General features: G+C 37.8%; 1 protein-coding gene across 4 annotated transcripts in view; it reads right to left on the bottom strand.

Moving 5' to 3' along the window:
- Positions 1–23,380, bottom strand: part of CPLANE1 (ciliogenesis and planar polarity effector complex subunit 1) — a 115,106-nt gene that overhangs the window by 38,789 nt on the left and 52,937 nt on the right. Inside the window, exons 27-40 of one of the 4 annotated variants that reach the window (XM_046672086.1) lie at positions 20,005–20,153; positions 19,220–19,386; positions 18,623–18,705; positions 17,784–17,863; positions 16,634–16,711; positions 14,718–14,910; positions 12,157–12,450; positions 11,204–11,974; positions 9,396–9,562; positions 8,162–8,294; positions 7,235–7,289; positions 3,805–3,909; positions 1,309–1,380; positions 278–387 (exon numbers count right to left, since the gene is read on the bottom strand). In XM_046672086.1, coding sequence (XP_046528042.1) covers positions 278–387; positions 1,309–1,380; positions 3,805–3,909; positions 7,235–7,289; positions 8,162–8,294; positions 9,396–9,562; positions 11,204–11,974; positions 12,157–12,450; positions 14,718–14,910; positions 16,634–16,711; positions 17,784–17,863; positions 18,623–18,705; positions 19,220–19,386; positions 20,005–20,153 — 2,457 coding nt within the window. The remainder of the gene's footprint in view (positions 1–277; positions 388–1,308; positions 1,381–3,804; positions 3,910–7,234; positions 7,290–8,161; positions 8,295–9,395; positions 9,563–11,203; positions 11,975–12,156; positions 12,451–14,717; positions 14,911–16,633; positions 16,712–17,783; positions 17,864–18,622; positions 18,706–19,219; positions 19,387–20,004; positions 20,154–23,380) is intronic. The other 3 variants (XM_046672087.1, XM_046672089.1, XM_046672088.1) reach the window with 3 other exon arrangements.

The following is a 23,380-nucleotide window of genomic DNA, read 5'->3' as shown; positions in this document are numbered from 1 at the left end:
ACTCTACCCAGCCCTCTCCCAAAAAAGGCAAAAAGAGCTTACATGAGCCTAACTTAGGGAAAGCTGCAGGAAGTATGCGTTATTGTCTTAGTTTACAACAGTTGGGGGCACAGTACTTAAATCTTACATTACTTTTTTACCTTTCCAACAATGCTACATAGATGAAGTTTTTAGCCTCATTTCATCTATACAACTGAATAATGTGGATGACCAGAATAAATTTTAGCATGAAGGTATCATTAAAACTTCTGAATAAAACGCAAACCAAATTTAGTACCCTATCAGATGCTGAGGGTGACAAAGGTTTCTTTGATATTTCAGTGGAAAGTTTGAGATTTAGATATACATCTGGAGCCAACAGCTGAGGAACATTCAAAGGTTCTTGTTCTGAAAATTACAAAAAGAAAAATTAGGAATATAAAAAAATCTGTAAATAGCTCTGAGTCGTTAACTGTGTAAGAAGAAGTTAGCAACCAATAACATAAAATGCATTTGTTGAAAATCTAAGTAGAAGTTTCACAGGTATAAATAAATTAAAGCAAATTCCATTCTATTCTACAGGCAGTTTACTCCAGGGTAATTCATAATCAAATGCAGACTGACTATTGCTTTCCTTATATGAACAATTCACAAGAACAATAAAGTATCTAAATCTCGTCAAGAAAATGCTATAACTTCCTATTTCCATTTCAGATATATTATTAAGTCGAGTTTGTTTATTTAGAATTTCAATAAAACCAGACTTTAGGAAATTAACCTGTAACTAATTTTTTTACTTTCAACACTCTTTCTTGTTATTCATTTGTTTATATTAACAGCTTTATTGAGATAGAATCCACATCCTTTAAAAGGGTGTATTTCAATGGTTTTTAATATATTCACAGAGCCCACAGCTAAATTTTACCACTTAAAATGTTTAACATCTAAATTTCACAAAAGTCATTAGCTTCTTAGGCAAAGAAGCCTGTTAGGGCAGGTCAGCAGACAGTCTAACTTTGTGCCTTTCACTCTAGGACTCTAATCTTATATCCTAGCAATTATTTTTAATAGAACATTACTTTCAAATTCCACATGCAAAATATAACTCGTTGTCATATTGAATACGGAAACTTGCACCAAGCCTTGAATTTAAAACCATGTGTCAACCAAAAAACTAGAAAAAAGGAAAATGAAAATACTTAAATTATCATTCTCTATTAAATCAATTGATTGGTTTAACTGCTTTTTTATGGGAGGGTGTCTGCATCACACAGACAACAATCTTTAACTAGTCATGTTATTATCAGAAAAAAAAGAAAGAAATCACACCTGATGTGGACGAAATGTCTTGTTGATTTTTATGACATTCAGGAACAACTTCTTGAGAAGCAGCTTCTTTATCTAGTAGTCAATTAGAAGATTTGAGGCAAAAAGAGAAAACAGAAAAAGCAAAAGGATTTCACAAACAGAAAAAATTAAGTATATGAATGCAGATTTTTAGATATTGTGTATAAAAGGTGGTAGTGGTAGAAAAGCAGATTGACTGCTTAAGAATTTAATTTTTAAAAATTAATATGATGGATTCAGATTTTATTACTATTTATATCCTGGGCCTGATTACCCAGATAACAGATTCCTAGCAAATGGCTGCCAACTTTGGAAGAAGATCCAGAAGCAAAGCACCGCCAAGGGGTTTCTCAAAGATACATTGAAGAACGTTTCTCAAATGCACACTTGTCATCTGCATCAAAAAACATCTTATACATGCCCAACCTCATCGAAAAAGAAACAAACCTTAAAATAACAGTGAGATGCCTTCTTTTGATCAATCACATTGGTAAAGATTTTTAAAAATTAGCTAAATCATAGTGATGACAAAAAAAGGCTCTTATGCAAGAAAATACTTTGAAGTGTTGAAGCATTATTTATAGGAGAAAAATACTGGAAACCAGCCAGTGCATTCAATAAGGAATATGTTAAATATTTTATGGCACAGCTGGAAGAAGGAAAACACTTACAATGTATTTTTTGATGACACACGGAAATGTTTGGCATAAGCAGAAATCAAAGTGAAAAGCAAAGGATACAAAATACAGGTAACTCCTATTACCCACATCTAATCCATTCCTGATAATACACTGAATAGTCAGGTACCAGGAGACTTTACTGCATTATTTTAAATGTGGAAAAAAAGGTGTCCCAGCCCATCCAATTTTTGCGAATTTCATTAAACAACTCTTTTTTTTCTTCTTCTTCTCCTCTTCCCCAAAGCTCCCCAGTAAATAGTTGTGTATTCTAGTTGTAGGTCCTTCTGGTTGTGCTATATGGCACACTGCCCAGCATGGCCTGATGAGCGGTGCCACGTCTGCACCCAAGATCTAAACCAGCAAAGGCCTGGGCCGCCAAAGCAGAGAGCGTGCACCCAACCACTCGACCATGGGGCTGGCCCCTAAACAACTCTTAAACACCTAAATAACAATCCATCAAGGATTGCCAAATAAGATAAAGCATTTCAAACATCACTTTTTATTAACATTCAGTTGAGCCATTAGTTTGTGTGCAATATGCAATAACACTGAACACATCAGATACAAATTATTGTCAACACTGCAGCAAACATGTACTACAATGCAAACAAATAACAAAATATGTTAAAGATACACTCTAATTGGAGAGTGTTCCCAGTACCTGGGAAAAAACAAACACTAGGACCCATGAAGGGTTAAACTCTCAGGGACGACAACAATAATATCTGGACAATGAGAGTTCAGATAGTGAGGGAGGACACCTGTACTATACGTCACATCTAACTTTGTAAAATGTACAAAAGACAAAGAAAAAACATCATCAAGATGTTGCTTCTAAGTGGTGTAATTATAGTTAATTTCATCTTCTTGGTAGCTTGCTATATTACCCAAATATTCTACAATGATGATATATTATTTTGAAACCATACCAACAAATACCATTTTACAACATATAAAATTAGAGGTTTACAAAGGTACTTACAAAGTTCCACACACAATTAAGAGAAACTCTTCTCCAAATATCATATAAAGAATTACTATAACACAAAGGGCAGAGAGCATTTACATTAATGAGGAAGTTTGTCAGGCAAAATTCCAAACAACTCCTCCAACATTTATTTCCTCTGTTCTTGGACACAGTTACATATACCCTTTCCACACTAAACCCAATCTAATCCTCTTCCTAACTCAACTCTGCTAGCCACAGTTGTAAGCCTCTCAATCTTAGGCAAGAAGTTCCAGCGAAGGCAATTAATGGCATAGAGAATCCAAATTCAAAACATTATTTCTACTGATTTAGGATGTAGTCCATGGCATTTCCGAACAAAAATCCCTATTACGTTGTTTTGTGGGGTTTTTTTGCTGAGGAAGATTCACCCTGAACTAACATCTGTTGCCAATCTTCCTCTTTTGCTTGAGAAATATTTGCCTTGAGCTAACATCTGCGCTCATCTTCTATTTTGTATGTGGGCCCCCACAGCATGGTCCCCGAAACTGGTAGGTCTGAGCCCAGGAAGCGAACCTGGGCTGCCAAAGCAGAGTGTGACAAACTTAACCACTAGGCCACGGTGCCAGCCCCCCCCCCATTATGTTTTAATTAAGTTACAAATTCAATTTAAAACTTAATTTTGTTTAAAATTTCTAAAGTATATACCAAGGTTGGGGACAAGAACCTAGGATAAGTAACTAATATCACAATTTAAAATTCCCTTTAAATCACTGTTTTGAAGGAAAAAGTCTAGATACATTAAGTATTTCAAAATATATTAATTTTTTAAATTGTAAAACAGCATTTTACCTGAGTCTGTATTTGTACTTGCATCCTGACATTCTCTAGCTTTCTTTCTTACAGAGGCCATGAAATGCAATCCGGCTGAAGTATTAACATCCTCTTGTAGCATTTCTTAAATATAACAACAAAACATTGGAAGCAATCATTGAGAAGCCAGCACATTACCAGGAGCCCAGAAGCCGAGTACCTAACTCAAGGGAGGTGAGGTATTGGGTGTCAAGAAGTTATCAAAACATACTTTCTGAATGAGCTGGTGTCTAAGTTGACACTCAAAGGCAGCTGGGCAGCATCAAAACCACAATTGGGGAGGATTCTGTATGCCCAGCCTAGAAACCCAGATATTCTTCTGGCTGATGAAGATCCAGTAGAAATTGTTAAGCAGGAAAGGGATATGATCAGACTGATGTTATAGAAAAATGACCCCAGCCAGTGTGTGGGAAATAGATTTGAGCAGATAAAACTGAAGTAAGGCAATCAGATAGATGAGGCTGCAGCAGCAGTTTCAGTAAGTACCTAGTAATGGTGAGGGATGGAGAAGAGGATAAATTCAAGAGTTACAAAGAAGGCAAAAGAGGCAAGAACTGGTCATTGACTGGAAGAGAAGGGGAGGAGGAAGGCAGAATTTAGAATAACCTATGTTTTGGGGCTAAGTTGGTAGTGACACAAACGGAGATAGAGAATACAGGAGAACAAACCAGTTCATGGGGGAGGAATAATGAATTCAGACTGCACATGCTGTACTTGACGTCATTTCCACCCAAGTGGAAAAGCTCAGCAGACAGTAGAATCAAAGTTCAAAGTCTATTATGGGAGTTTGGGTTTAGATGTAGATTTTCCCGGAAGATTACCCAGGGAGACTAATCAGAAGACAGAATCAATTATGGCGCATTGTAGTGTAATAAAAAATATATGTTTGGTCTTTGTCCTCCGTTCCAGACACAGAGTTCCTTAAACCCTTGGGATTTCCTGAGTGATAGGAGTAACTTTCATTATTCATAATGAGCCCCTTTTGATGATATCTGAGTCTATGCCAATGAGGTGACTCTTGGCAGATCCCTAGATAGTTTCAGAACAGGTGCTGGTCACCAGAGGAACCACCCACATATCAGAGGGTTAGGACTATCAGCCCCACTCCACCTCTGGGAAGGGGAGAGCAGTTGGAGATGGAATTCAATCACCAACACCCAACGATGTAATCAATCATGCCTACATAATGAAACTTCAATAAAAATCCTGAGACAACGAGGCTAAGGGAGATTCTGGGCTCTGTGACCCTAACCTTATACCTTGCCCTATGCATCTCTTCCATTTGGCTGTTCCTTAGTTGCATCCTTTATAATGAAACTATATTCATAAGTAAAGCGCTTTCCTTAGCTCTGTGAGTTGTTGTAGCAAACTAGAGAACCAGCGGGGCGAGGGGTCATAGGAACTCCTGAATTTGTAGTTGACCAAGCAGAAATACAGGTGTCTGGGGACCCCGTTTACAGCTGCCATCTGAAGCGGGGAGTCTTGTGGGACTGAGCCCTTACTCTGTGGGGTCTATGCTAACTCCAGGTAATTAGTGTTAAAAATAACTTATTTATAGGACACCCAGTTGGTGTCAGAGAATTAGAGAATTACTGTTGTCTGGAATGACACAGTACACATCTAGCGTGTGTATATGTATATATGTATATGTATATGTATTTGCAGATATACTTAAGTAGGGATATTTAGAAAATAAACCCTGGAAGAATATTAACACTGGTTATCTCTAGGCAGAAGGATTACGGGAGATTTTAATATTCTTCTTATTCCTTATCTGTAGTTTCTAAATTTTCTCTAGTGAACATGTATTACCTTTACAAAACAAAAACATAAGCTATTAAGAATGCAAATAAAGTGGTTTTAAGACAAGTGAGTGGGAAAGAATACCAGATGGATTAGGAAGCTGAGAGATGGAAGCTAAGCAGGTCCATTAAGAGACGCCTGCTTGCTGTCGGCACACAGAAGCCTGATGCAGGGCAGTGGCTTCGAGAAAGGGAGGGAGGACCAGGTCAAGGGCTAAGTGAAGGCATGGGGTGATAGAGGTGAGGGATAAATCAAGTGACTTTGAAGGTAAGAATGATGCTATCACTAACAGGAAGATGCCAATTTAAAATTTGGACATGACAGGGGCCGGCCTGGTGGCACAGCAGTTAAGTTCGCACGTTCCGCTTCTCGGTGGCCCAGGGTTCGCCAGTTCAGATCCAGGGTGCAGACATGGCACCGCTTGGCACGCCATGCTGTGGTAGGCGTCCCACATATAAAGTAGAGGAAGACGGGCATGGATGTTAGCTCAGGGCCCGTCTTCCTCAGTGAAAAGAGGAGGATTGGCAGCAGTTAGCTTGGGGCTAATCTTCCTCAAAAAAAAAACAAAATAAAATAAAATTTGGACATGTTGAATTTAAGGTGAAGGTAGAAAAGAAAGATGAGAGAGGGCAGATGTATATTTGAGTGTCATCAAAAAAATGTAAGGGGCTGACCCAGTGGCATAGCAGTTAAGTTCATACTCTCTGCCTTGGCGGCCCAGGGTGCGCCAGTTTGGATCCTGGGTGTGGACCTAGCACTGCTTATCAAGCCACACTGTAGCAGGTGTCCCACATATAAAATAGAGGAAGATGGGCAGAGATGTCAGCTCAGGGCCAGTCTTCCTCAGCAAAAAGAGGAGGATTGGCAGTGGATGTTAGATCAGGGCCAATCTTCCTCAAAAAAAAAAAAAAATTTAAGAATTGAAGTCATAAGAATGAATGGTCCTAGAGGCAGAAAAGTGTTCACGGGTTTGTGGGTATGTGTATGAAAATTACTGAGGAGAGAGCCTTGGGGAATACACATATTCAGGTGCAAGAAATAAACTGACCAATTCAAGAAAGAAAATAGCTTACTATCTATAAACAAATTCTCTTTTCTGAACTGTTTCTTTTACTTTAACGTGCATGTATATTCTATGATGAATTCAGGCATGTTCTTCCATAATTCCCTTTTAAACTTTATATAACAGTATCTTATTTGAAATTTTAATTAATTGCATTGTTCTACGCAGGGGTCGGCAAACTTTTTCTGTAAAGGGCCAGAGAGTAAATATTTCAGGCTTTGTGGACCATAGGTCCTTTTGTAACAAGTGAACCCTGATGCAGTGTAAAAGCTGGCAGAGACGATAAGTAAATGGTCATGGCTGTGTTTCAGTAACACCTGATTTACAAAAAGAGGCATGGAATGCATCTGGCCTATGGGCCATAGTTTGTCAACCACTGCTCTATTGGATAACACATCAAAACACACACACACACACACACACACAAAAGCTATCCTGTCAAAGATACATGAAAATAAGTTGGTCCCATTTTTATGTACATATTTCTAGAAAGCTGGTTTTAACTCTGAACTTAGACATTATATTAATCAAGCATATACATACCAAAAGGAATGTCAAAGTCATCCACAGGTTGGGGACCATGATGTTCTTGTTGCTCCTAAATGGATCCCAAAAAGATCAAGCAGTGATTAACTCAAAGACATTTATTATTTTGAAAAAATGTTCAAGAGCTATGAAGATTGTTGAATTCTTAGGCATAGGTTCAAATCCTATAATTCTAGAAATATCTATTTATTCCATCAAAGTAACTCTACAAAGTAGTTCCCAAAATTCACAAGTCAAACAATAAAAAAGAGCATCACCAATTTGATGCAAAGTTACTAAGTTATGATACGCAATCCCCTCCTGCAGAGTAGCTTTGATACTCAAATAGCACCCCCATTCTATCAAAATTGTTCATGGACTCACCATTTTTACTAAGTGTTCCCAGACATGCTCTTGAGGACTTACTGAAAAAGTGTGCCTTTGAAAAATCAATGTAAATAAAACTATATCTCTGTTTATTTAATCTGTTGTTGCAAAAATAGGTAAACAGTCACCAAACTAAGAAGGAATGTTTGAAAACATCTGATTTAAGACATAGTTTATATAAGAAACCCAGGTTTGGTAAGCCCTAGAGGCACCTAAAAGAGATCGGTGAAATTGTAATAGGAGCAACCCAACTAACAGACCACATGCATTCAAATGTCACAGAAAAAAGCAAAGAGTGATTTCAGATATTAAACAGTCACACAGGCGGATGCTCTAAACTACAGTTTTTGATTAACCATCAAGTTGCTTACCACACTCACTGCTGTGCGGTACCATTCTGCGGAGGGACACAGCAGGGACTTATGTATTTAATGATGTAAAGATTCTCCTAGTCACAATCAGAAGCTTCCAGCAATCAGAAGACTAGATGAGCCACAAAGACATTCTAACTCTGTGTACATGCAGACCAGGGAAGAATGCGCAGTAATTTTTCTATACCTTGGATTTCATAACTATTTCTGAATCCTTATCATTAATGATGGAATCCTCTGGTTGGAAAGTCACACTTGGTTTTCTCCTTAGTTTCTCTGATCTTTCTTCCTGCAGCTCTTTTTCAGCTCGTCGTCTTTGCCTGTTAAAAACAATAGTGTAAAATATATTTTTACTATTAAAATAACATCAGTTTTTCATTTGTATCATGCTATATAGGGAAACAGTTATCAAAATTATCTTAAATTATTTTCAACGGCACTTAATTTGCAAGATATTATGCTAGAATACAAGCAAACAGCAAAAAGTCAGAGACACATGAAAGTTATTTCTAGCATCTCTACTACTGAACTGACTAGTCTGTGTTAGTCACTGGAATCTCAGGTCAGGATTATACCTTTTAGGTAATTTTCAAACTCTCTTTTTTTAAGATTCTAAGCTGGCCCCAGAAACCCTATCAGATACCTCCATTTGCCTATTTGCAGAAGTTAAGCACAGCTAGTCACCTCAGCGAAATCCCAGCAAGAAGGAAAGAGGGCCCAAAAAGTTAAGGGGAAGACTTATTTTGAAGAAGTGATACCTGGAAAAAAAGGAAGGGAAAAACCATTTCTGGAAAGGGAACACTGGTAGCAGATTTTCGGGTCTGATAAATAAGAAATTTTTTAAGTATGTTCTAGACTCGTAATAATCTACCAGTCAGTAGATGTATTGAACATTTATCATGAGTAAAACACTATAAATGCTCTTTATCAGAAATCAGCGCCCTGCACATTTTCAGTGCCTTGCACATTTCTTAGTGCCCGGACACAATTCACATTATTTGCTCTCGTGCTTCCTATATAAGAGTCTGGAGGATATAGTAAGATGACTAACAATAAACATCAGCTCAATGTATTGGATAGTACATGGAATATCGCGTGAGATACCAAACATTTGTGCTGCAAAAGATGACTGCTCATCCTGTTACAGAAAAATGTAAAAGAATCCAGCTTATGAATACCAGGAAAGAATTTCTTAATAGAATGGAAAAAAATAATAGTATTTGCCTCCCACAAGATAGAAACTTTCCTCATCACACGATGTGTCCAAGTGTATGACACTTGACAAGGAAATTGAATATGCAGTTGTGTATAGACCAGGAGGTTGAAGCATACAACTTCCACCTTTATAACTATATTACTGTAACTAATAATAAACTTGCAGGTATGTGATATTCTCAAATAAAATTTCACTTAAAACTTGCCTTTTTTTACTGTCCTTTCCTTGCTTCACTTCAGAGGATTCCATTTGGACCCTGAGAAGCTGAAGATGCCCAGGATCGCCTTGTTCAAATAAATTACGTGTTAGTTTCTGTTGGCTTTGTTTAAACGCAATGAGGTTTTCAAGTGGGATAAGCTGTGGTTTTTTGTGCTAGAAGACAGACACAAAGCATAACAATTCAAAATTACAAACCTCAATTATGCAATATGTTAATAACAAATTGAGAAAAACATTAAACTAAGATGTGCAAGAGATAGAACATACCAAAGATAAATTGATTTGGACTGGTAAGATGAGCGTCTAGATCTTAAACAATAAATGATTTAGAGTGCTGAAAATTTCAACTGCATCATCCTATTTAAGAAATTAAGCTAGAAGTCGTCATCTTACTAATTTCTTTTCCATATTAAAAATCTTCCCTCTTATAATTATAAATGAAATTATGTAATGTCTAGCACTTGATTTAAAATTCTCTGGAACAGGGAGAGGTACAGAAGGATGGAGACTACAGATGGAACACATTAGCAATATGTTGATAACCACCGACACTGAGTGATGGAAATTTGGGGGTTCACTCTACTATTCTAATAAAATGTCTTTAAATCTTTCTCAAAATGTCAGCTTTTCCACTCCTTTAATCCTTTTTTTGTTCATAATATGTTCAGAAGTAAAGAAGGCATGGTAAGAAATACGTTTTCTGAAGAATGACCATTTCTTTTCAAAGCACCATCTTGAAATCTTTTAAGGGCCCCAGAGAATGAATTACTCAATCACCTTTCTACGGTGGTACTAATGACATAAAATTAGAGTCTAAACGATCTGAATTTCATAAATCAAATGTCACAACTTTAAAGAGGATGTGGCGGATTTATAAAGATTCAATCTTTGTCTACTTAACAACTTTAACAATTTAAAAATAAAAATTTTTATTTTATTTTATTTTATTTTTTTTCCCAAGGAAGATTAGCCCTGAGCTAACATCTGCCAATCCTCCTCTTTTCACTGAGGAAGACTGGCCCTGAGCTAACATCCGTGCCCATCTTCCTCTACTTTATATGTAGGACGCCTACCACAGCATGGCTTGCCACGTGGTGCCATGTCCGCACCCGGGATCCGAACCAGTGAACCCTGGGCTGCTGAAGTGGAATGTATGGCACTTAACCACTGTGCCATTGGGCCGGCCCCTATTTTATTTTACTTTAAAGTGGGTCTATTTAACAATTTTAGCCTGTAACAGACTTGAAGGCAATCATATCACAATTGCTAAGACTAAAACAATGCTCTCTCCCTCTCTAGACACACATACACAGAACATGAACAAGAATATCTGATCAATTTATTTTACTTATTTCTTCTCTAAGCAGAAGAAATACCTCTGAAAAAGTCCAGCAAATCCTGGTATTGAAAAGAAAGACCTAAAACTTTTAAAATAGCCAATTATTATTTTAATCCTGATTTTTTTTTTTTTTTTGAGGATGATTGGCCCTGAGCTAACATCTGTGCCAATCTTCCTCTGTTTTGTATATGGGATGCCACCACAGCATGGCTTGATGAGTGGTGTGTAAGTCTGCGCCCAGGATCCAAACCCGTGACCCTGGGCCACTGACCCAAAGTGTGTAAACTTAATGACTACGCCACCGGCTTGGCCCTAAACCTGATTTTTATATGTTGTTTTCAATAAAGAAGCATTATTAAAAAAAGAAATGTGTAAGAGCTTTTCATTAAACATACAGTACTCATGGCACGAAAAATGTAGGGCTGTGCTTCTGCAGCACCCAGAAAAATTATTACCATGTTTCCTGGAGAGAGACAAGAGTGAAGTAACGATAATCTTGGGTATGTTCTCTCTTCTGCTACAGTTCTGATAGGTACGGAGGGAACTGTAACTGATGCTCTTGACACAGAGGAATATATATAATGAGGTTTAAGTTGCAGGTGCAATAATGGAAGTCCGAAGGAATTCTGAGGAGATATCTCAAGGGGCCTTGGCTTAACATCAAATAGTTTTTCTGGTTTTATAACTGTTGAAAAGTCCTGTCGAGGTGTCAAGTTTTCTTGTCCAACATTCTGATCCGAGTTCACATGCTTCGGGATTTCTGTAGTCACCGCTTCTGCCCATTTCTTCTGCTCAACTGCTTTTTTTATGGCTTCAGTATTATACTGGCTCAAATTCAAATGGGACGTGGAAGCAGTGTGCATTGCTCTCTGTGGCAAAGGAGGTTGGAAGGAATCAGCTAAGCCCCAAGCCTCTCTTGGCTGTGGCAGAGGCCTGAAGGGAACTTGTGCAACTCTTCCTGTAGGGAAGGCAAGGGGCTTAAATTCATGCTTGGGCTCAAATTGAAGCAAAGGAAAACCATCACCAGGTCTTAAAGTTTTTGCAACGGGAATAAGTCTAGGTGTCTTTGGAATTAGAGAAGATGTGGACAAAAGCTGGAGGTGAGTATGTGCAGCAGGGCCTGGAGACAATGAAGTGGTTGGTAAGTTTTGAGACGGTGGAGTGAGTCCTCTATTCTGAGGTTGGCCTTCTAACTGACAAAAAGGAATACTCTCATGGGGAACATTCTGGAAAAGAAAACATATTACATAAGTTTAGAATATATTACAACCTCCTTATTTTGTAAATAATGCTCAATATGGTTTGGAGAGTGTGGAATATAGTTACTGCTAAAAAAGTTACTTACTCAAATAAAAAAACAAGAATTGAACTACTAGGACAACTTTAATGGTATTTTTAAATGCACTACCTGTAAATTTCCATTACTATTTTGATCAGACTGCAAAATTCCTCTATGGCAGTTTGGGCTGTTCTTGCCAGGCTCTCTGGTGCACTCTCCCATAGACTGTGGTTTAATGAAAAATCTCTCCTTCCGACTTCTACTGGTGTCTTCAACATCACCACTCCCTCCTGCGGGGTTCAGTACTTGGTTTCCCACCAAACGCACAGACTGAGACTGCTGTAAAAGTTGACTGACATCTGGGAGGTTAGCAAAGGATGATCCCACTATCTGCATGAGGCTCATGAAGTTGATCTGTTGCAGCTGGAGTAAAACAAAAATTAAAGAAATATCTTAAAATATAATGAGAAGAATCTAAGGAGTCAACAACAATCAGCTGAGTATTCCACAGTAGTCACAGCTTTCTCTCAGTATCTGGAGCCCCAAGAATGCTAAGCAGGAAGCACAACTGGGAGAGATAAGGAAGAAAGAATAGCTTCCTGTCTTCAAGGAGCTGTTGGCTGCGAATACGAACTCATGACTGAGACCTGGGACTATCTGTAAAGCAGTTTACAGAAATATCTCAGGGACCATAAAGGAGTGATCTGATGGAGCAGAGTGAGGACAATGAAAGAAGAACTCCTAGAATGGGTGTGTTGTAAACAGGTTTTCAGGAAAGAAAAAGAACAGAGATGAGCAAACAGGTGAAGAGTACAGAATTCCTGTGGAAGAGCCGACTGGGTGAAAGGCAAAGCGGCTGACAAACTCTGCGGCACATTAGAATCACCTGAGGAGCATTTAAAAATCCCAAAGGCCAGGCCATACCCCATACCAATAAAACCAGACGTCAGGGGATGCGAGCCAGGGTTAACATTTTTTAAGATAACCAAGCGATTTCAATGGGCAGAAAAGCTTGGGAAACACCAGCATACACTGGCTTAGCTACAACAGGACATTTCTAGCAGCTACAATGAGACGATAGGTTACTGCAGTAATTCTCAAACTTCAGCACGCACCAGAATCACTCAGAAGACTTGTTAAACCACTCTTCGCTGAGTCCCATGCCCAATTTTTTTATTTCAGTAGGTTTGGGATGCGGGCCTGAGAATCTGTCTTTCCAACATGTAAGTGATGCTGATGCCACTGGTCCAGGGACCACAGTTTGAGATCACTGGACTTGTGAGAGTATAGGGGGGAAAGGGGTAAGGCAGAGGCTGGCTGTGGGTTCTTTCAAGCCCAGCAGAAGAATCTGCACTTGATAAAACAAACCAATAGGGAAACACTGCAGGTTAAAAAAATGTATGTTACCTTCAACTGTAAAAGAAATATATGCTTATTACAGAAAAAAACAAACAGAGAAGCATAAAAAAGAAAAGTCATTCATAATCCTACTCCCAAAGACAACTAGTATTGAAATTTTTAGTGTATTTCCTTTCACTCTTTGTATTTTTAAAACAAGATTGATATAGTATACAAATTTGTACTTGAAATTTACTGAAGATTTTAATACAGGAAAATAATAGTATTAAAACAATATCTGAAGAAGAATGTCCTAGAAAATGCATATATAAGATAATGGAAGTATGAGTTCTAAGAATCTAAGGTTGGCTACACCTATAGAAAGAGCAAGTGGCTGTGCTGACATACAGTGTGGGCAAACGAATCAAGAGGGCATGCTAAAACACTATGGGGAGCGAAAGAAGGCAAAGACAGCGCTCTAAGACAGTGATTCTTCACCTTTTGTGTGCATCACAATGATCTGCAGAACTTACTAGATATACAGGCAGTAACCAGCAAAGTCCCTACGTAAGAGAGAAAAACAGTTTGAGAAATGCTTCTGAAACTTTAAGCTGGTAGAACAGATAGTGCCAGTAAATGGAAAAGGAGAAGAAGGGATCAGGGAGAAAAAGAATAAAGTCAGTTTCAATAAGCTTCTTGGGACAGTGGGACATGTTGAAAAAGTATTCTCATCAGGGCCCATATTCAAAGAGAAAATTAGTGCCAAGAATCATCAATACAAAAATGGTACATTGTATCACATAAAAGGATATAGAAGTGAATGCAGAACAGATGAGTAGAGGATTAGATCTGAGGGACATTAATGCTTAAAGAATAAAATAGAAAAGGGAAATAATTAAAAATTGTTGGTAGACAGAGAAAAGGATAGCCAAGCGAGAAAAAAATGATGGAAGTCAAGGTGAACAGTACTCCAAAATGCAGCTGACATTTCAACCCAAGCCAAAATTTGGTTTGAAAATAAGAAACATGATGTGACAGGCTATTGTAGAATAAACTTTGGATACCTTTGAGCAAGAGTCTGCTGTTCTGGTTTGATTAGCCCCCACCTCACTTTCATGAGCAGCTCTGCATCCCCAAGAGCTCAGTAAAAATAGTCACTGTAAGAAGTAGGCAGCTCAGCCTGGACTCTAGGCCCTAGAGTTAAGAACTTCTGAATAACAAATGAAGAATGCCCTAACCAGAGAAACTCCGCAATTTAATTTTAACTTGTCCATTTCTGGAACTTTTCATATTTTAAAAACTTACATATATATCATGTGTAGATTTACTTATTTATTTGGAGATGTGCTTACCTGAACTAATTTAAACATTTCATCTTGGAGCATCTGCCTAACAGAATCGGAAGAATCTGGTAAGTGAGCCCTGGGTTCGTTTCTCTGGGTCTGCCGAGGTGTCGGCACAGGTGTTTGTGAAGCAACACTGACTCCATTTGATATGGAAGGTGGAACTGATGAAGACTTATCTTTAAATGCAGAGATCTGTGCACTATGTGGAAGCATATAAATAAAAAACACACTTTAAGTCAAGAGAAACACAAATTAGATGTTCATGATCTGAATATTTTGATCCCACTTTTTTCTTCTATTTTAAAGGCTTTCTGGAAGTTTTCTGGAAATTTAAACCCTAAAGCCTATCTCTCTGTACGCCTCAGCCACCAGACACGTTTGTCATCAGCACAGTTATCCATCTGAATGCCTTTTTTTATTAAGGGACATGTACTGTCTAGTCAGCCATGTCCCCTCTCTATGGTGTTACAAACCACAACAGTTCACACATCTATTTTATGTGCCTGGCCCCTGTAGGCATCTGAGTTTGAGACCTGTGCAATCATTCTGATTAGCTGTACGGACTACACAATTTGGCTTAGGGATATATTTTTTGACTAAAATTAATGATCCAGAATGGAATTAAGAAAAAGTGGGAAAAGTATGGGTTAAAAAAATGTTTAAATCTGGGGGCCAGCCCAGTGGCATAGTGGCTAAGTTCACACACTGCTTCAGAGGCCCGGTGTTTGTAGGTTCAGACCCAGGGCACAGGCCTAGACATGGCTCATCATGCACGCTGTGGCGGCGTCCCACATACAAAGAAGAGGAAGACGGGCACAGATATAAGCTCAATGACAATCTTCCTCAAGCAAAAAGAGGAAAATTGGCAGCAGATGTTACCTCAGGGCCAATCATCCTCATCAAAAAAAAAAGAATGTTCAATTCTAATATGGGTACAGCAAATATTGCTGATCATCATTAAATGTGGTGAAAAACAGTATTTTGAACATTTCATTTCCAAACACATCACAGAGTATACATTCATCATAAACACTAACAAAAGTGTTTATCTAGAAATAAAAATTAAAGATCAAAGTAAGCTTTTTGTTTTCTTCTCTACACAAAATGATTTTTTTGAGATAATTCCTTAAGCACATTAAGTACTCAATGTTTTCTAAGCAAATCAATCTCATAAACTAAATCAGGGAGCAGGCATTGTCATACTCAAATAAACTGATCAGTCTCTAAAAAAGAAAAGAACATATTAAATTGCTTTTAGATTTTTTTGAGTTTACCCTCCTTCCTTTTCAGCAATAATATCTGCCTTTTATCAAGCATCTAATGTGCTCAGTAACAAAACTTTATTGGGCAAATCCATGGAAGACAGGCACTACAAGTGGCTTGCCTATTTTAAGACAACTTTATTGGTCTTCTTGTCAACAAGTAGCAAGGAGATAGATTCTAATTTTGGAGGATTTTTCTAAAGTAAAGCTGTGCTATATTATCCTCCTATTTCAGCAAGACTTCTAAACACTAAACACTGTTCAACCTCTGGAAAAGAAATTCAAAAGAACTGTACGAATCTGTTCTATGAGAGAATTAAAATCATTTCATACACTATTAGGAATCTGTTAAAAGCTGAAAGTGAACTACATCTTTCAATAATATATCCACTACTACTTTCCAGAAAAGACTAGTTCCTGTATATCTTTAAAACACAACTGTTAGAGGAAAATCTTTCAAAAATAAAGTTAAAGGTGTTGGAAAAGTGTATCCATGTTGCTCTGATTTCAATGCTTCATGTTGCTTTCATTTTACTCTCAGTTTCTAGTCAAAACATTTAGTAATTATTTTAAAATGGTACAGTAGACATCATTTCATCCTTTTATCTATTTGTAAAATATGATTACATCTAAATGGTTACAGTATGCAAAAACTCTTACCTAGAAATTTCTGAACTTGTGTCTACACAAAATGAATGAGGAGTGGTGTGTTCAGGATTTGAAAAGCCTTCGATCATACTATAATTAAAGATTAATAAGCAATTAGGAAGTGATGTTCTTTACATTATCTAAGTTACAGGTGATCTAACGCTCAGCCATCTAAGAATCTACACCTCTTCTACTCCTCTGTAATGCTTAGCTAATAATTACAATCTGTTTACATTAGTCTCCATAGCAATTAGTAACAGATTCAAACAAAAGCAAAGAATATTTCTGGATGGCTTAACATACTACTTGAACACTGCTGCCTGCTGGCAACAGCAATAACAGTATCTAAAATGAGGGGGAGTGAGGTTAGCTGAGACCTCAAATTTCACCTAAGGAAAAGGCAGACACTTTGCTCAGGAACACTACAGAGCCCACTGTCAATCTGAAACTGTGAAGACTAGTTTTTTATTAACAGAAATATTTATATTACTTGTAAAGGCACATGACATTAAGTATATTCTTTTTGCTAATTACCCACAGAAGAACTGGACAAAATTTGAATACTGAGAAACAAAATCTAATATTTCAAAACTTTAAAAATTCTAAAAATTAAGAAGTCATGTCCAGACTGCAACAAATGAAAACTGCCTTCAGTAACCCTTGACGCAGTAATAAACTAGCCAGCAGAGCATGTCTCCACCACAGCCCTATGGGCAGTGTGCTGTAACGACACCACAACAGTGCAAGATTGTACATATATACTATGATTCGTGATGGTTCTTTATTTGATCCAATAAAAGTGGAGTCAGAGTAGAAGTGGTTCCCTAATTAGTAGCTAAATAAACTCTAGTCTATTTATAGCTATATTTTACTTTGATAAAGCTGATAGTGATGGGAGAACAAAAGGCAATGTAGAAATCATTATTTATATCACTATACCAAGATTTAAAGGCATAACATTTACCAAAAGTCACTGTTTACCACAGCTATAAATTGAAGTTACAATTTCACTAGGAACACAATATCACCATAAAATATATATTGTAAATTATGAGAAAAAAATCTCTTCATCAAGTGAATCCCACTTGAGCCTTGAGAGCCTTGAGCCTTTTTCACTGAGGTGAACAAGGCAGCATAATCACTTCCACACTTTTCCCCTTACCCTTTCTGTTCAGTTGATTTTTTCTCCGTATATGTCTCCAATGGTCCCTCCCTTGGGCACAGAAGTTCTCCTGTAGAATGCTAGGTGGTAAAATTCATAGTACGCAAAAAGAAAAGAGGTGAAACAAACACAGCATTACTATCTGGGGCATCTTGAGTTTCACATTAGCTACTTGCCCAGAGTAACAACAGTCTAAAAGCAAGTGAGAAACCAAACATTAAAATGTACTCCCAGGCCTGCTTTGACCACATCTTTAGACTGTGCGAATTGCCTTTGGCCCATTACCCTCAGTCACCGAACATTAAAGTAGAAGGACAAAATGATGTCTTTACATCATTTACAAACACATTGTAAATTACATACACCCATCACCACATGATAAGCACGTTGTGAAAACAACTATAAAATCAAGAAAAATTAATCCTTTTAAAGGAATTGCTTCAATAATTTGAAATATCTGTGTTCCACCTGAAAATCCAGTGTATAGAGTTTTGAGAAAACAAATTATACATAAAAGTGCATATAATATACAAAAACTGTATACTAAAGCTGAATTATACATTTTGAATATAGAACACTTTCATCACACTTGATTAAATTAATTTACTACAGCAGTTTATGAAACAAAAATTTCATTGCCTGAAATTACTAGACATATTACTAATAATAGAATTTCAGTGCAAGAAAAATGCTGAGTGGTATGGGTATACTCTACAATCCACAGGGCACTTTTCAGAGATGATAACCTTGGTTGGATGCATTGAATAAAAACAGAAGTATAATTTAAATACCAGACAAAGTAGAAGTTGAATCACTTTATCCACTATTTATTGACTTACTTCTTCTAAATGCTGTGGTAAAGTCTGCACGTAAATGGCAATACTGGGACTTTTGAGACTTCTCACAGGTTCTTTGGTATCTTCTATAGGGAAACAAAGACAAAGAGAAAACTAACCACTTGAAAAATAATCAATTTACTTCTTAGAAGGTTGAGGAATATTACAAGAAACAAATATAATGGCAGAAACATTTTCTATCATCCTTACAAAAACATTTTTTGAGGAGACTACCTCTCCTCACCAAGTGAATCCCATTGAGCCTGAGAGGGCTCATGTCAGTGTGTATAACTCCTTGCAAAGCTCTGAGCATTTCTGTTTTAAGGTGGGCTGCCAAGGAAAGGTTCAAAGAATTGGTCCACAGAAATGAAGAGGCCCGTAATAATTACATAAGCAGGGCAAAAGGCTCAATAATTGTAAATTCAGGTTATGAGTTAACGTGTTCAATATTTCATAAATATTATGTTCTCTTTTAATTTTTGGTTTTAGTCCATAATAAACATACCAGTTTAGATATAAGACTAAATAGTTATCTCAGATAATCATTCACCAATTTCAAATTAATAAGGTCAAAGAAAAATATTAGCCAAACCAACTAACCTTCATAGTCTGACAGACATACATCCATTTCCTCCTGTGTAAACGTTTCTACTTCTGAAAGATCCTCATCAATATCTATAAATTCTTTTCCAGTATCATCAGTGACAGAAATAACCTCTTCACTGGTTTCTTTTATTTCAGGATTTTTTGCTTCAGTTGGCATTCTACTGACAAAAATGAAGCAGTTAAAATTATAACTCATTCTTGGAAACAAAGAGCTTGCTTTCAATGGATTCAGTTTATTGAAAAAGAACAAACTTAGTTTTCATATTTATAAAGTCTTTTGTTTTTTAACTATGTCTGGTACACAGTAGAAGCTCAATAAAAGGTTGTACAATGACTGACTGAATATCCCCATTTTTATTTACTCAAAAGGTTGAATTAATTTCAACTTATCTAAATTTGCCTTTCTCACAAAGGAATCTTCCTGCTATAAAGGCTTCAGGCTTGGTATTCAAAGATATATGACTCATAGTATTGCTTCATATGTAAAAGTGGATAAAATGATTAGCTTAACTTCCTCTGGCATAGGACATCAATTAACATAATAAAGGGATCTCTCAGGATGAATTAGCTCCTCTCTCAGAAGATACAAGCTTCTAACAGGGAAGAGATAGAGTTTGCAATGAATTGTTAAACCACTGCAGAAAGCGCTCACTTCCAGCTTCTCTAGTTCAAAGAAAGGCTCATTCCTTAACTTTCATGGGTTCAGTTCTTCTCTGCAGCCCAAACTCCATCAAAAAAGGTATCATCCACTGAAAAGGAGGGTATAATTAGCAACTTACTTCGAGATACTTTGATAAGATTCATTTTGATCATTTCTTTGCTCGAGTCCAAGTTGAGTGGATGCTGCGACAGAACCGCCAGCATCTGTTTTGCAGTCACTCTCAATATGGGGTTCGCTCTGAGATCTAGCTGAGTGATTCTCTACCACCTAAAACAAATCACTTACAGCACTTAGTATTCATTACACAATACCTTACTTTCCATTATACCTTTAGATAATTACCACTTTCTACAGAATTTCTCACGATTAAGTCTCTTACGCATTATCAAGTATTTACTACGTTTCTACAACTCAATATTTGATGCTGAAGCAATGATCAAGTCTTTATTCCACCTGACAAAAACAAACCTGACTACCTGAACAGTGTTCAAAAGAAATCAGCCTTAAAATTTGTAAGTTGTATCATCAATGTTTTCAGGCCACAAAACAACGGCAATAAAATGTAAAGCTGCTTTCATTTAATTCTCTTTGCTATTATAAAGACATTTAGTAATTATTTCAAAATGACACAGCGGGTAAAAATACTGCTAAAAATACAAGGGATGTATCTCTTTTGTCTCTTACTTAGAAATTTAGGTATCCATCACCTAAAAACACTTAAAAATTTCAATGACAGCAAATAGAGTATCTTATAAACCACCTTAGAATAACAGAAACTGATCTCAAAAAAAGAAAAAAATTCACAAAAGCAAAACACAAAACACACAGACCCACACTCACACCCCTCAACCTACAATAAAATATTTTAGAATGAAGGCACTTTAAAAAAGAACAAATTTAGAATTAGAAAGTTTAGAGGGGCGTTGACAAAGATGCTGATGTAGGAGACTCCTGAAGTCCCCTCCTCCCACAGACACCCTGAAGAGCAATCACACACAGAGCATTTATCGCTGAAAGAAATTCAGAAAATAGCTGACTGACTCTTACCCATTAGGTGAATGAGAAAAAACTCACATCGAAACAGGTGCGAAGGCTGAGACACTGTCACTGGAAACCCCACCCCTGGCACAGCACCCTATAAGCAGAGGGAACTCCCCACTCCCAGCTTCTCCCTGAATAGTAAAGGGTTTGGACCCTACATTTAATGCCCCAATTTTTAAGACTCCCACTCAAGGGACAGGACCCCAAAACAGCTAGCACTGAAAGCCAACAAGGCTTGTATCCAGGACACTCACAAGACCACAGCAAACAAAGCAGTTCCCCACAGGTGCTCGAGCACTGGCTGCAGCTGTCCCTGCAGGGCTCAGCACGGAGGGGCAGGTGAAAACACCTCTCAGTCCTGCCCTGGAAGGAGTCCATCTACATGCCCTGAAAGCTGCTGCCTGAGGGTCAGGATTCTAACTGAGCACACATCTAGGGGCTGCTGCGATCCTCCCCAGGGCCCAGGGAAGAAGGTGGACCCCTCTCCCACCTTCTCCCTCTCGGCCACCCCAAGTTGCCAATATCTCCCTGGAAGGAGTTTGTACACACAGCTGGCACTCCAGCTTTTGAAACTGCTGACTGAGACATGACTCCCTAGATCAGCTGTCTCTGACAGCCCTTGGGGCTTGCATTCAACGAGTCCCACAGGACCGTAGCAAGCAAAGAAGCCATTCTTAAGGGGGTCAGGAGCACCCCCACGGCTAAGCAACCAGGTCCACCCCACAGGGGGCAGGCAAAACACCACTCTCTCACATTCTCCCTGGAAGGGGCTAAACTATGTACTTTCCTTCATGTTGCCTGAGGGTCTGGCTTCCAATCAGCCTGCATCTAGGTGTTAAATGTGATCCACCCCTTTGGGACACTGACAGGTCTTGGTATAGACCTGTTAACTACTGGGAGCCACTAAGAAGAAAGAAGGAGGCTTAGACAATCACAAAGGTTTCAGAAAAGACCAAAAGCTCAGGCCAGGCTGGCTGACCAGGTTCATCTCTTACACAAGAACACTCTGTCCAGGCTGGGAGATGTGGTTGTTTTACCTAAGGTGCAGAAACCAACACGCAGAGTTGAGGAAAATAAAGAAACAGAAGAATATGTTCTAAACAAATGAACAAGATAAATCTCCAGAAACAGATCTTAATGAAATGAAGATAAGTAATTTACCTGATAGAGATTCAAAAAAATGGTCAAAAACATGTTCACTGAGGTCAGGGGAGTAACACACGAACAAAGTGAGAATTTCAACAAAGAGATGGAACATACAAAAAGTACCAAACAAAAATTACAGAGCTAAACACAAAAACTCAACTGAAAAATTCAATGGAGGGGTTCAACAACAGACTAGATCAAGTGAAAGAAGGCATCAGAAAATTTGAAGACAGGGCAGTGGAATTGATCCACTAAGAGGAGCAAATGAAAAAGAATGAAGATAGTTTAAGGGACTTATAATTTACCATCAAGAGGAACAATAAATGCATTACAGAGGTCCAAGAAGGGGGGGGGGGGGGGCAGCATGCTTATTCAAAGAAATAATGGCTGAAAACTTCCCTAACCTGAAGAAAGAAACAGACTTCCAGAGACTTTCAAAAAAGATAAATTCAAGGAGACCCACATTAAGACACATCATAGGGGCTGGCCTGGTGGCAAAGTGATTGAGTTTGCGCACTCCACTTCAGCAGCCTGGGGTTCACCAGTTCAGATTCCAGGTGCGGACCTACAGACCACTTGTTAAGTCAAGCTGCGGCCAGCATCCCACATATAAAATAGAGAAAGAGGGGCACAGATGTTAGTTCAGGGCCAACCTTCCTTAGCAAAAAAGAAAAAGAAAAGAGGAGGACAGGTGGTGGATGTTAGCTCAGAGCTAATCTTCCTAAAAAAAAAAAGACATTATAATTAAATTGTCAAAAATTAAAGACAAGGAAAGAATCTTAATAATAATAATAATAAAAACTTGTTGCATACAAGGGAACTTCCTACAGCTATCAGCAGATTTTTAAGCAAAAACTTTGTAGACCACAAGTGAGTGGCATGATATATTCAAAGTACTGAAAGAAAAAAACTGCCAATCAAGAATACTCTATCCAGCACAGCCGTCCTTCAGAATTGAAGGAAAAATAGTTTTCCAGACAAGCAAAAGCTGAAGAGTTCATGACCACCAGCCCAGCCTTATAAGAAATGTTAAAGGGAGTACTTCAAGCTGAAAGAAAAAGATGCTAACTAGTAGCAGGAAAACATATGAAAGTATAAAACTCATTAGTAAAGGTAAATACATACTTAAATTCAGAATAGTCTAATGTTGTAATGGTGGTAGGTAAAACACTTATAACTCCAGTATGAAGATTAAAAGACAAAAGTATGAAAAATAACTATAACTACAATAATTTGTATACGGATACACAATATAAAAAAATGTAAAGTGTGACATCAAAAACGTAAAATGGGGGGGAGGTAGTGTA

The sequence above is a fragment of the Equus quagga genome, chromosome 9 (assembly GCF_021613505.1).
Source record: "Equus quagga isolate Etosha38 chromosome 9, UCLA_HA_Equagga_1.0, whole genome shotgun sequence".
NCBI lineage: Eukaryota > Metazoa > Chordata > Mammalia > Perissodactyla > Equidae > Equus > Equus quagga.
Note: the sequence above shows the minus strand (reverse complement) of the source record. Positions and strands in the feature narration are given on the sequence as shown.